The sequence below is a fragment of the Artemia franciscana genome, chromosome 1 (assembly GCF_032884065.1).
Source record: "Artemia franciscana chromosome 1, ASM3288406v1, whole genome shotgun sequence".
Classification (NCBI taxonomy): Eukaryota; Metazoa; Arthropoda; class Branchiopoda; order Anostraca; family Artemiidae; genus Artemia; species Artemia franciscana.
Window position 1 is genome coordinate 10,592,173 of NC_088863.1, and position 11,586 is coordinate 10,603,758.

Consider the following 11,586-nt stretch of genomic DNA (forward strand, 5'->3'; position numbering starts at 1 on the left):
TCAAAAGAATTGCCTTTGTGTGCTGATTTCAAATTTATAACATTGATAAGTTTAATTTTATCTAACATAAGCTACAAGCCTGAGGAAATTTGCTTGATTTTTGAAAAAAGGGGGAAACACCCTAAAAAGGAGAGCGATCTTAACAGAAATTACGTAAAAAAAACTAGTTTTTTTAACTGAGAGTAAGGAACGACATTAAAACTTAAAACGAACAGAAATTACTCCGTATATGAAATGGGTTGTCCCCTCCACAATCCCTCGCTCTTTACACAAAAGCTTTTAATTGTTTTAAAAAGCAGAATTGTGGCAAAGAGTTAAACTTTAGCGTAAAGAGCGAAGGATTGCGGAGGGGACAATCCATTTCATATACAGAGTAATTTCTGTTCGTTTTAAGTTTTAATGTCGCTCCTCACTTTCAGTTAAAAAAAACTAGTTTTTTTTATGTAATTTCCGAACGTTTTTGAATTAATGCATGTTTGATTTTGGCTCTCCACACATAAATTATTAAAATGAAATTCGCATATTAATTCCTTTTTTGGCTAAATGGCTTTATCTTAGTTTTGATCAGACGATTTTGAAAAATAAGGGGTGGGGAAGGAGGCCTAGTTGCCGTGCAATTTTTCGGTTACATAAAAAGGCAACTATAAATTTTGATTTTTAATGAATGTTTTTATTAGTAAAAAATATACGTAACTTAAGAATTAACTTACGTAACGAACTTTCATATTCTTAAATTTTTATTATGTATATGAGGGAGTTTTTACCCTCGTTAATACCTCGCTCTTTACACTAAATCGTAAGTTTTGTCCCAATTCTTTAAGAATGACCCCTGAATCAGAAAGGCCGTAAAATAAATAGTTTAAATTACTAAAAATACTATAGCATAAAGAGCGAGGTATTTATCTCCTCCTAAATACCTCGCTCTTTATGCTAAAGTATTTTTAGAACCACTCATATGCGTAATAATCTCTGTTCGTTTAGGTTTCAAAGCTACTCCTTACTTTCGATTGGAAAAACTTTTCCATGTTAATTTTTTCATTGTTTTTTTTTATATAGTAATTTTAGAAGATCCTGCACCCTTTTCATTGAATTTCTGTTCCCCCATGACATTTTTCTCCAAGGTAAGATCCTCCCACATAGTCCCCTCCCCTCAACCCCACCCTCAAAACCAAAAAAATCCCCCTGAAAACGTCTGTACACTTCCCAATAACCATTATTATATGTAAACACTGGTCGAAGTTTTTAACTTGCAGCCCCTCCCCCAGGGACTGTGGGGGAGTTAGTCATTCCCAAAGACAAGGTTATTATGGTTTTTGACTATGCGGAACAAAATGGCTATCTAAAGATTTTAATTCGTTGACTTTGGAGAAGAAATGAGCGTGGGAGGGGGCCTAGGTGCCCTCCAATTTTTTTTGTTACTTAAAAAGGGCACTAGAACTTTTCATTTCCGTTAGAATGAGCCCTCTTGCGATATTCTAGGACCACTTGGTCGACACGATGACCCCTGGGGAAAAAAAACAACAACAAAAAAAAACAAAAAAACAAAACAAAAAACAAATAAACACAGAACATAGAACTTTTCATTTCCGTTCGAAAGAGCCCTCTTTCAAAATTCTAGGACCACTGGTTCGATACGATCACCCCTGGAAAAAAAAAAAAACAAAAAAAAACAAACAAATAAACACGCATCCGTGATTTGTCTTCTGGCAAAAAATACAAAATTCCATATTTTTATGGATAGGAGCTTGGAACTTGTACAGAAGGGTTCTCTGATACGCTGAATCTGATGGTGTGATTTTCGTTAAGATTTTAGGACTTTTAGGGGTGTTTCTCCCTATTTTCTAAAATAGGGCAAATTTTCTCAGGCTTTTAACTTTTATGGGTAGGACTAAACTTGATGAAAATTATATGTTTAAAATCAGCATTAAAATGCGATTCTTTTGATGTAACTATTGACATCAAAATTCCGTTTTTTTAGAGTTTTGGTTACTATTGAGCCGGGTTGCTCCTTACTACAGTTCGTTACCACAGTCTGTTTGATCCACTTAAACAACAAATATTTTTACATGTAAGTAAAGGGTGAAGTCGAAACTTAAAACGAACAAAAATTAATGATTCGCAGTTTATCTTACATATATTCGAAAAACTGTTTCAAATAAACTGACCCGTGATATTTCTCCATATTTCTAGAATTTGTGTTTTAACTTCTTTTGGAACTAAGATTTTTGTAGTTTTTCTGCTGCAATGGCACAAAGAATTTTAAACTTCTATTAATAAAGTTTACTTTCATTATTTTTGCTTCTTGGGCTTAAACAGTTGAAGAAGAACTTATCATTAGAACAATATTATCAGGAAACAAGGTCAAAACAAAACATTGCGTAAATCAGGGGGTGGGGGGAGCTTCCTTACTCTAAATGACGGACTTTTGTGTGACGGCAAAACGAGTTACCAATTCATGAACGCCTTAACGCGGTGGGGGACTAAAACCCCAGATGTGAAAGCTTCGAATGGTTTCATATTTCAACGCTCCTAGGATGTTCCGATACTCCGCTAGTGCTGGAAAGGAAAAAAAAACGAAAAACAGTGACGTCACGGTCTCAGTCTGTTTTTGAGATTCCCGAAAATGTGCTTTGGTATTTTACCTTTACTGTTATGATAAACATAAATATAAATGTATAAGTAAACGTTTATAATAAATATAAATAATATAATATAATATAATGACATTTAATAAATAAAAATATATGTTTTATATATAAATATGAAACATAGTCTAAATAAGTATTTATTACTCTTTCTTAATAATTTTTAACTTGAATGAAAATATTTATCACTAAGCAGTTTTTTTTTTCAAAATTCCTTTTTCGTTTTCAGATATTAAGGGGACTCTAAGGGGGGGGGGTGAATTCAAGAGGGAGATTTTAAGTGTTTGGATATGGATTTCGGCAACGGAGCTTTCAGTGACCCTTAACACAAGAGTCCTATTTTAAGGTAACATATGCAACAATTTTTTATTCGGCATCTAGTACCCCATGTATGGAATTGTTTACCTACGACTTTGAGAAATATGGATAATTTTCTTGAATTTTGGCGGGAATTAAAGCAATTTTGCCTTAATATTTATGGTTTTGATAGTTGAATGGACCTCAAGTGGAGCCAAGATGTTTGTTTTGTTTTAGGCGATACTGGTCAAGTAGTTTTAGTTTCTTTTTGTTTTGTCTTTTTGAAGTGTAATTCCGTATCGATTGAAATGCAGGGTAATTGAATTTTTTTTTCTTCTTCTTTGCTTTTCTTTTTTCTTTTCCTTTTCTTTTCTTTTTATTTTCTTCTTCTTTTTCATATTGTTTTTATTTGTATGTGTATTGGGGTTGTAAGCCCAAACAAGCTTTGCTTCGGGCCATTTGCTTTTTTTGTTTGATTATCAAACAGTTCGTGGTAACGAACTGTAGTAAGGAGCGACCCGGCTCAATAGTAACCAAAACTCTAAAAAATGGAATTTTGATACCAATAGCTACATCAAAAGAATCGCATTTTAATGCTGGTTTTAAATATATAAGTTTCATCAAGTTTAGTCTTACCCATCAAAAGTTACGAGCCTAAGAAAATTTGCGTTATTTTAGAAAATAGGGGAAAACACCCCCTAAAAGTCATACAATCTTAACGAAAATCACACCATCAGATTCAGCGTATCAGAGAACCCTACTGTAGAAGTTTCGAGCTCCTATCTACAAAAATGTGGAATTTTACATTTTTTGCCAGAAGGCAGATCACGGATGCGTGTTTATTTGTTTTTTTGTTTTTTTTTTGTTTTTTTTCCCAGGGGTGATCGTATCGACCCAGTTGTCCTAGAATGTTGCAAAAGGGCTCATTCTAACAGAAATGAAAAGTTCTAGTGCCCTTTTTAAGTGACCAAAAAAATTGGAGGGCACCTAGGCCCCCTCCCACGCTAATTATTTTCCCAAAGTCAACGGATCAAAATTCTGAGCTAGCCATTTTATTCAGCGTAGTCGAAAAAAATTATAACATATGTCTTTGGGGACGACTTACTCCCCCACAGTCCCCGTGGGAGGGGCAACAAGTTACAAACTTTGACCTGTGCTTACATAGAGTAATGGTTATTGGGAAGTATACAGGCGTTTTCAGGAGGATTTTTTGGTTGGGGGGAGGGGTTGAGAAGAGGGGGATACGTTGGGGGAACTTTCCATCGAGAATTTGTCATGGGAGAAGAAAATTTCCATGAAGGGAGAGCAGGATTTACTAGCATTATTTAAAAAAAAAAAACAATTAAAAAATAAATGTGAAAAAGCTTTTTCAGCTGGAAGTAAGGAACAACAATAAAACTTAAAACAAACAGAAATTATTACCCATATGAGGGGTTCACCTCCTTCTAATACCTCGCTCTTTACGCTAAAGTATTTTTAGTAATTTCAACTATTTATTCTACGGCTTTTGTGATTCAGGGGTCATTCTTAATGAATTGGGATAAAATTTAAGGTTTAGTGTAAAGAGCGAGGTACTGACGATGGGGCGAATCCCCTCATATATGTAATAAAAACATGAGAATAAAAAAGTTCTTTACGTAAGCTAATTTATAAGTTACGTAAATCTTTTACCAATAAAAAAAATTCGTAAAAAATTAAAAGTTCTAGTTGCCTTTTTAATTAACCAAAAAATCGGAGGGCAACTAGGCTTCGTCCCCCGCTCTTTTTTTCTCAAAATCATTCGATCAAAATTATGAGAAAGCCATTTAGCCAAAAAAAAAAAAAAATATGCAAATTTCGTTTTGATTATTCCTCTGCGGAGAGCCAAAATCAAAACATGCATTGATTCAAAAACGTTCAGAAATTAAATAAAAAAAACAAGTTTTTTTAACTGAAAGTAAGGAGCGACATTAAAACTTAAAACGCACAGAAATTACTTCGTATATGAAAGAGGCTGCTTCCTCATCAACGCCCCGCTCTTTACGCTAAAGTTTTTTACTGTTTTAAAAAGAAGAATTGAGAGAAAGAGTTAAACTTTAGCGTAAAGAGCGGGGCGTTGATGAGGAAGCAGCCTCTTTCATATACGAAGTAATTTCTGTGCGTTTTAAGTTTTAATGTCGCTCCTTACTTTCAGTTAAAAAAACTTGTTTTTTTTATTTAATTTACATTAATAAACCCATCTTTCTCTCTCTATGCCACCGTATGTTGGTACTGCCAAGAAAGTTTCCTTGTGAAGGAATATGTTTCCAAATGAGCTGTTGTAAAGTTTTTTTTACAGTTTTTGGCGGCCTACTAATGCTGAAAAGATAAAAATAACGAAAAAAGAAATGAACGAAAAAAAAGAATAAAAACGAAAAAAGAAATAACGAAAAAAGAAAAAAGAAATGTCTAAATGTCAAGCTATTTTTTTAAGTTTCCGAAAATCTGTTGTCGTAACTTACTCCCACTCTCACGATAAATAAAAATTGCTGTTTTTGGTGCTTATGTGTTATCCTGACCACACTCAAGAAGTGAAGTTGGCTCAGTCATAATGAAATATACCTATATATGACGAAAATATAATTCTTAAGTTTCACAATTATGGAAACTACAACAGAGAATTAGTGAGATCAGGCTGCCCAGAACGCATTATGCTAAAACTTAACCATAACTCTGATATTTAATTTAAATATACATGCATAGTAGTTTTATCTCACTCTGGCTAAGTTTATTGTCTCCGAATGCAGACAGAGAAAGCTGGTTTTAGTCAGGTCAAAAACTTGAGAGTGGTCGGGATACGACGTAAGTATTCAGTTTTTATTTCAAAGAAATTTGAATTTTTTATTTCATTTGGTAGTTGCTTTCTGAGTAGTGTTGAGTTGTGAGTAGTGTTGTAGAGGGGTATGTGAATAATAGTGAGTAGTGTTGTAAAGCGGTATGTGAGTAGTACTGAGTAGTGTTGAGTACTGAGTAGTGTTATAGAATGTTATGTGAGTAGTAGTGAGGAGTGTTGAGTACTGAATAGTGTTGTAGAGTGGTATGTGAGTAGTAGTGAGTAGTGTTGTAGAGTGTTATGTGAGTAGTAGTGAGTAGTGTTGAGTACTGAGTAGTGAGTTTTGCTTACTAGGAGGACTGGGAGGTGTATTTTACAAGAAAGGGAGTTGTAAACCTCCTGTTAAGGATTTTCAACCATGAAGACTGTATCCTTCCTTTTCCTTTTGTATGCTTCATTTTTCTTTCCGCTTCCTTTTCCTTTTGTATTCCTTTTGCAGGCTTCCAAGCTTTTTTCGCCCAAGAAATGGCACCAAGAAGTACGATTTTTAGTGCGCAGTAGCACTTTACTATGGTGTCATGAAGACAATGGGGAACAGTAGTTATGCACCAAAGGGTTTTCTTTCGTGGTGATCTTAATGGCACAGTTTTCATTCGAACTGAAGCTGTCTTCGAAGGGTTTCAGGCGCTTTTCTGAAATTCTTATAAATTTGTCTTCGCAACAAGCTTTTAATATTAAAATTAACCAAAGTAGTAGTTACCATTGTTGAATAATATTTAAAGGGTAATCCTCTCTCACTAAACAGTGATTTTTTCTTCAAATCCGTTTTAAATTTACTATTACCAAGGGTTGTGGTTTGCTCTCTACTAGGCTACAGCTTTTGCTGCAACCGTGTTTTTTGTGTATATTTTAGGTGTATTGTCTGGTTTTCCTCTGATAAGGGATTCCAGACTTGAAGCTGAAATATTCGGGAGTTCATCAATGTGTATGCACACACATATATATATATATATATATATATATATATATATATATATATATATATATATATATATATATATATATATATATATATATATAAATATAAAAAAATATACATATATAAGTATAATATATATATATATATATATATATATATATATATATATATATATATATATATATATATATATATATATATATATAATATATATTTATATACATAAAATATATATATATAAATATATATATATATATATATATATATATATATATATATATATATATATATATATATATATATATATATATATATATATATATATAAAAATATACATTATATATAAAATATATATAAAAAAATATATAAATATATATATATATATATATATATATATATATATATATATATATATATATATATATATATATAAACGTTTTGCATGTTATGTACGTGTTTTGATGTATTTTCTCTACTAATATTAGCTACATTTCGGTTGCAAGAAGCTCAGAAAATCTTTACTTTAGAAAATGTAACTTATGAAAGACAGTTCTAATGTCAATTTCACTGGAGTAGGAATGCGGAATTCAGGTTTCTTCTCAGTATTAAAATAGACTGGCAAACACCGTTAAAGCACCAATGACAGTGACAAAGCCATCTAATCAGTTGAACTAGTTTGTGTGAAAACTTACTTAACCATACATGTATTTACAAGGAAAACTGGTGGGCTCAACATTTATTTAAAAAGAGCTTCATTTGCAGCTAAGCAGTCTTTAGTTCTAGTAGGTGTCAAAAAAAAAAAAAAAAAACATGAACGAGCCCACTCCCCCCCCCCCCAGAAAAGGCTAATAACATCGTTTAATTTTATTATTCAACGTGAAAATACTGACGAAAGTTTGATACTTACTTAAAAACTTCATATTTTGTAACAATAAACAAAAATCTAAAATAATCCGTTCTTCTGATAAGAATATGTATAAGATGATTCCGGTAGGAAGAGAAAACTTTTTTTTTTATTTGATATGGCTAGGGATTTAAGGTTTAAAGCCCAAGAAGATTCTAGATTCCAGTGGGTGTCAAATAAAAAAAAAACATGGATGAGCCCCCCCCCCCCCCCCGAAAAAGAAAGAACATCATTTAATTTTATTATTCAGCGCGGCAACACTGACGAAAGTTTGAAGTTTACTTAAAAATTTCATATTTTGTAACAAAAAAATATGTTAGAATAATCTGTTTTTCTGGTAAGAATGAAAAGATGATTCCGATATGGAGGGAAAACTCTTTTTATTTGATATCGCTAGAGATTTAAGGTTTAAAGCCCAAGAAGATTCTAGATTCCAGTGGGCGTCAAATTAAAAAAAACTTGGGTGAGCCCCCCCCTCCCCCGAATAAGTAAGAACATAATTTATTTTTTATTATTCAGCGTGGCAACACTGACGAAAGTTTGAGGCTTACTTAAAAATTTCATATTTTATAAAAAAAAAAGTCTAAAATAATCTGTTTTCTGGTAAGAATGATAAGGTGATTCCGATAGGGAGGGAAAACTCTTTATATTTGATATCGCTAGTGATTTAAGGTTTAAAGCCCAAGAAGACCAGATGGAATACCCATTATGATGGAATGACCATTATGATGGATAGATGGAATGACCAATTAAAGACCAGATGGAATGAAGCTACAACTGCTACACAAAATGGTTAACACATTGATTGAGTCTATAAAGTACTCTTATGTCTCTTGTGTCATGTCTTATATTATGGCTTACTCAAGTGCTTTTAATTTATTTTTAATTTTACTTTTTCAGGTCTTCGTCTCCTTCTTTTTGTTTCTGATTACAGATGAAAAAAATTACGTATATCATTATTTTTTACCATTGCGTGGCTTAACTCTGAGGAAAGTTTTTATTAATTGTAAATTGTATGTGAGTCATAAAAAGGGGATAGATAAATCCTCCAGAGGGATTGCTGGTGCATAGGGCATTCATTTGACATCGAATCAACGTTTCAGGTTCATGAGTCATTAGAAAGAATAGTCACAATTGAACTCTTGAATAGTCACAATTGAATAGTCACAATTGAACTAGTCACAATTGATTACTCTACTTTTAGAAAATGATATCTGTTTAAACCTTAAAAAGCCTGATTGGCGAAATTGATTGCTACAATGTGAATGTTCACACATCTTATCAGGCTTGTGCTCAAGTATTTGTTTTTGTCGGAGGAGTGGGGGGTTTAATTCGTCAAAACTTCCCAAACCAAGCTACTTATAGAGAGCTTTAGGGAAAATTGTACAAATCTATATATTTCCCCCCCCCCTCCATAAGCACATTCCTGCTTTGTATTGTTGCAGAAATTAGTTTTTTCACCTTCTCATAGAAAAAAAAACTATCTGGACTCAAATTTTAAGTTCGTTAATCTCTTTCAAGATAGTTCTATCCTGTAAAGTTAGACAGTTAGCACATGTTTTGTGTCTCCCATTTTTTTTAAACAGGTAATTTATACAAGAGTGAATTGTAAGAAACTTGTAGCTTTAAATTATGGTTGAAGGTGATTGGTTCCCAATACCGGATGAAGGACAGTGTTTAAGATAATAAAGCTGTAAATATCTTTTTTTTTTCAGACTTTTGTCTTGGGTGATTGGTGGCATCCTATCAAGAGCAAGTAGAACTTTATAAGAAGAAAAGACTTTATTACCCCGAAGTCATATAGCTGGAATAGGTGTTAAGCGAATTTTAACTATTAGGTTCCTTGGGCAGGCATCCATAGGAAGAAGGTAGCCTGCCCACTTTGAGTGCAGTGTTTCAGATAGTGGAAAAATGGGCGTGACTCAAGAGCTTGCCCCTAGTTTCACACAGAAGCCCCAATTGCGTAACGAGGATGAGGGGAATAGATTGGTTTTTGAATGTCAGTTGAATGCATCTCCAAAACCAGAGGTAACTTTTGATTTTTTATTGGTAGCCACTAGAAACTCCCCATTAAGAAATATGTCAGAAAAATAAAGATTTAGATGTATTTAACTCCATACTTTTCTGTAAATTCAAACTGACTTTTGAAAAGTTTCCCAGCCTTTAAGTTGGCCATAAACGCTAAACGTGTATTAGATAGATAGATAGATAGATAAGTGTATTTTAAAGCCAAATATACAGCCATGAACATAGTACAATAACATAAACAAAAGACACAAATAACATGAACTTTGATCAGCGATTATCATAAAACGCTTAAATGAAACTTTGCATTAACCTAATATTAGTACTTAATACTTGAAAAAAAGGTCATTGAAAAAAACACTGAACACTCAGAAAAAGACATAAATAAAACATTACATTTACTTTATACGGAAATATTTATTTATTTATTTATTTATTATTATTATTTTATTTAACAAAATTTCCAGATACCTTGCTACTCTACAAATAAACTGAGGCGACGTATCAACTTATTATTTCCAAATATACCTTCCCTTATCGTAGAGAGCCCCTGGCACCGGCTTAAGCAATGCACTGAATAATCCTCTTTAACTCTGCAAGGCGGGCTTATCTGTCTTCATCGGGATATTTGTATACGGGGTGTATTTGTCTTCATTGGAACATCTGTCTTTAGAATATTTTATAAATCCTACATTAATACAAGTTATAGCGAAAAATAATTTCGTTATAACGGTAGAATATTTTATATAAACATGTTTTCTGTATGACCCAGTATGGCTCTAAAGCGTGATCACTTCGAAGGCTGAAAACATTTATTAAATGTTTTTCAAAGGAAACATCCGAGGAAATTCTTAGATAGTTGTGTGACTTAGTGTTTATCACACGATAAGCAGTAAAAAAATGTGGTTCAATTCTACTTTCTAGGACTGCTATGAAGAAACTACCAGAAGTTTAGGTCGTGTTTTGCAGATGATGGCAGCTTTAACAGCTGTCATTCCTATTTTTAAAAGAAACCATCCAAAGTCTATTCGGGGGGGGGGGGGTGGTTGAACCACCTGCCTCTTCCTTTCATCCTCATTATATTTGGGGCTGCTAGCCCAAATATAATAGTATGACGGTATTATAACATGTTATTATATATAATAATTATTATAAAATTATTTTGATATACTAAAATAAGGACGAATCCACTCGTCCTGGTCGAGTGGATTAGTGTGCTGGATTCAGGATCCTTTGTCTGAGAGGACACGGGGTCGAATCCCAGTGTACCCAATTGTTCAGTTTGGGACGGGGGTCAGTGGCGTGACTCTCTAAGCTTAGCCAGAGTCGACCCAGCTCTAAATGGGTACTTGGAGAAATCTGGGGAAGGTAAACAGGAAGGGTGAGTGAAATCACAGGATGGTTGGCCCCCAACCCCCCATTGCACTTCCTGGCTGAAGGGCCAAGAAACGGAAATCAGCACAGTCGGTAAGGACTGTAAAGTCTAATGTCGTATCCTTTACTTTTTTTTTATATAATAATAATATTAAATAGCCCAAATATATATATTAATAGCAATTCGTTTGAAAGCCTAACTTATGAAGCAGATCTTCAAAACAGGACAATTTTAATTGATCAAATTTACTTAATTTTGCTTGTTCGTTCTTCTTACGAATAATCAAACCGTATATCAGCTATTTCATTTATTCGTTTTTTTTTTACCATTTGGAGTGATTTCACTTGTTGGATTTTTTCTTCTTGAGATCTAAGACCAAGTTCTTCTTGTATTTAGCAACATAAAATTGGGGGGGGGGTCATAAACATGAAAATATCACCAGGAAAAAAAGAATAAATGGTTAAATGTTGTAAAAGGAAATTTAGGGTACCAACAGGCATATAGTTAAGCTTTTTGTTTAAAAGGGGAGTTTGAAGAGGGTGGAAAACCCAAAAAGGCAAATAGTTGAAC

At 33.1% G+C, this 11,586-nt stretch overlaps 1 protein-coding gene across 4 annotated transcripts in view; it reads left to right on the forward strand.

Annotated features, from left to right (window-relative positions):
- The window catches only part of LOC136025362 (DNA polymerase iota-like), a 51,725-nt gene extending 40,383 nt beyond the window's left edge, over positions 1 to 11,342 (forward strand). For 3 of the 4 annotated variants that reach the window (XM_065701314.1, XM_065701324.1, XM_065701333.1), the window contains exon 3: positions 9,332 to 9,665. In XM_065701314.1, coding sequence (XP_065557386.1) covers positions 9,332 to 9,348 — 17 coding nt within the window. In that variant the 3' untranslated portion in view covers positions 9,349 to 9,665. Of the gene's footprint in view, positions 1 to 9,331 lie in introns of all 4 variants that reach the window. The other variant, XR_010617079.1, reaches the window with a different exon arrangement.
- The last annotated feature ends 244 nt before the right edge of the window (positions 11,343 to 11,586 follow it).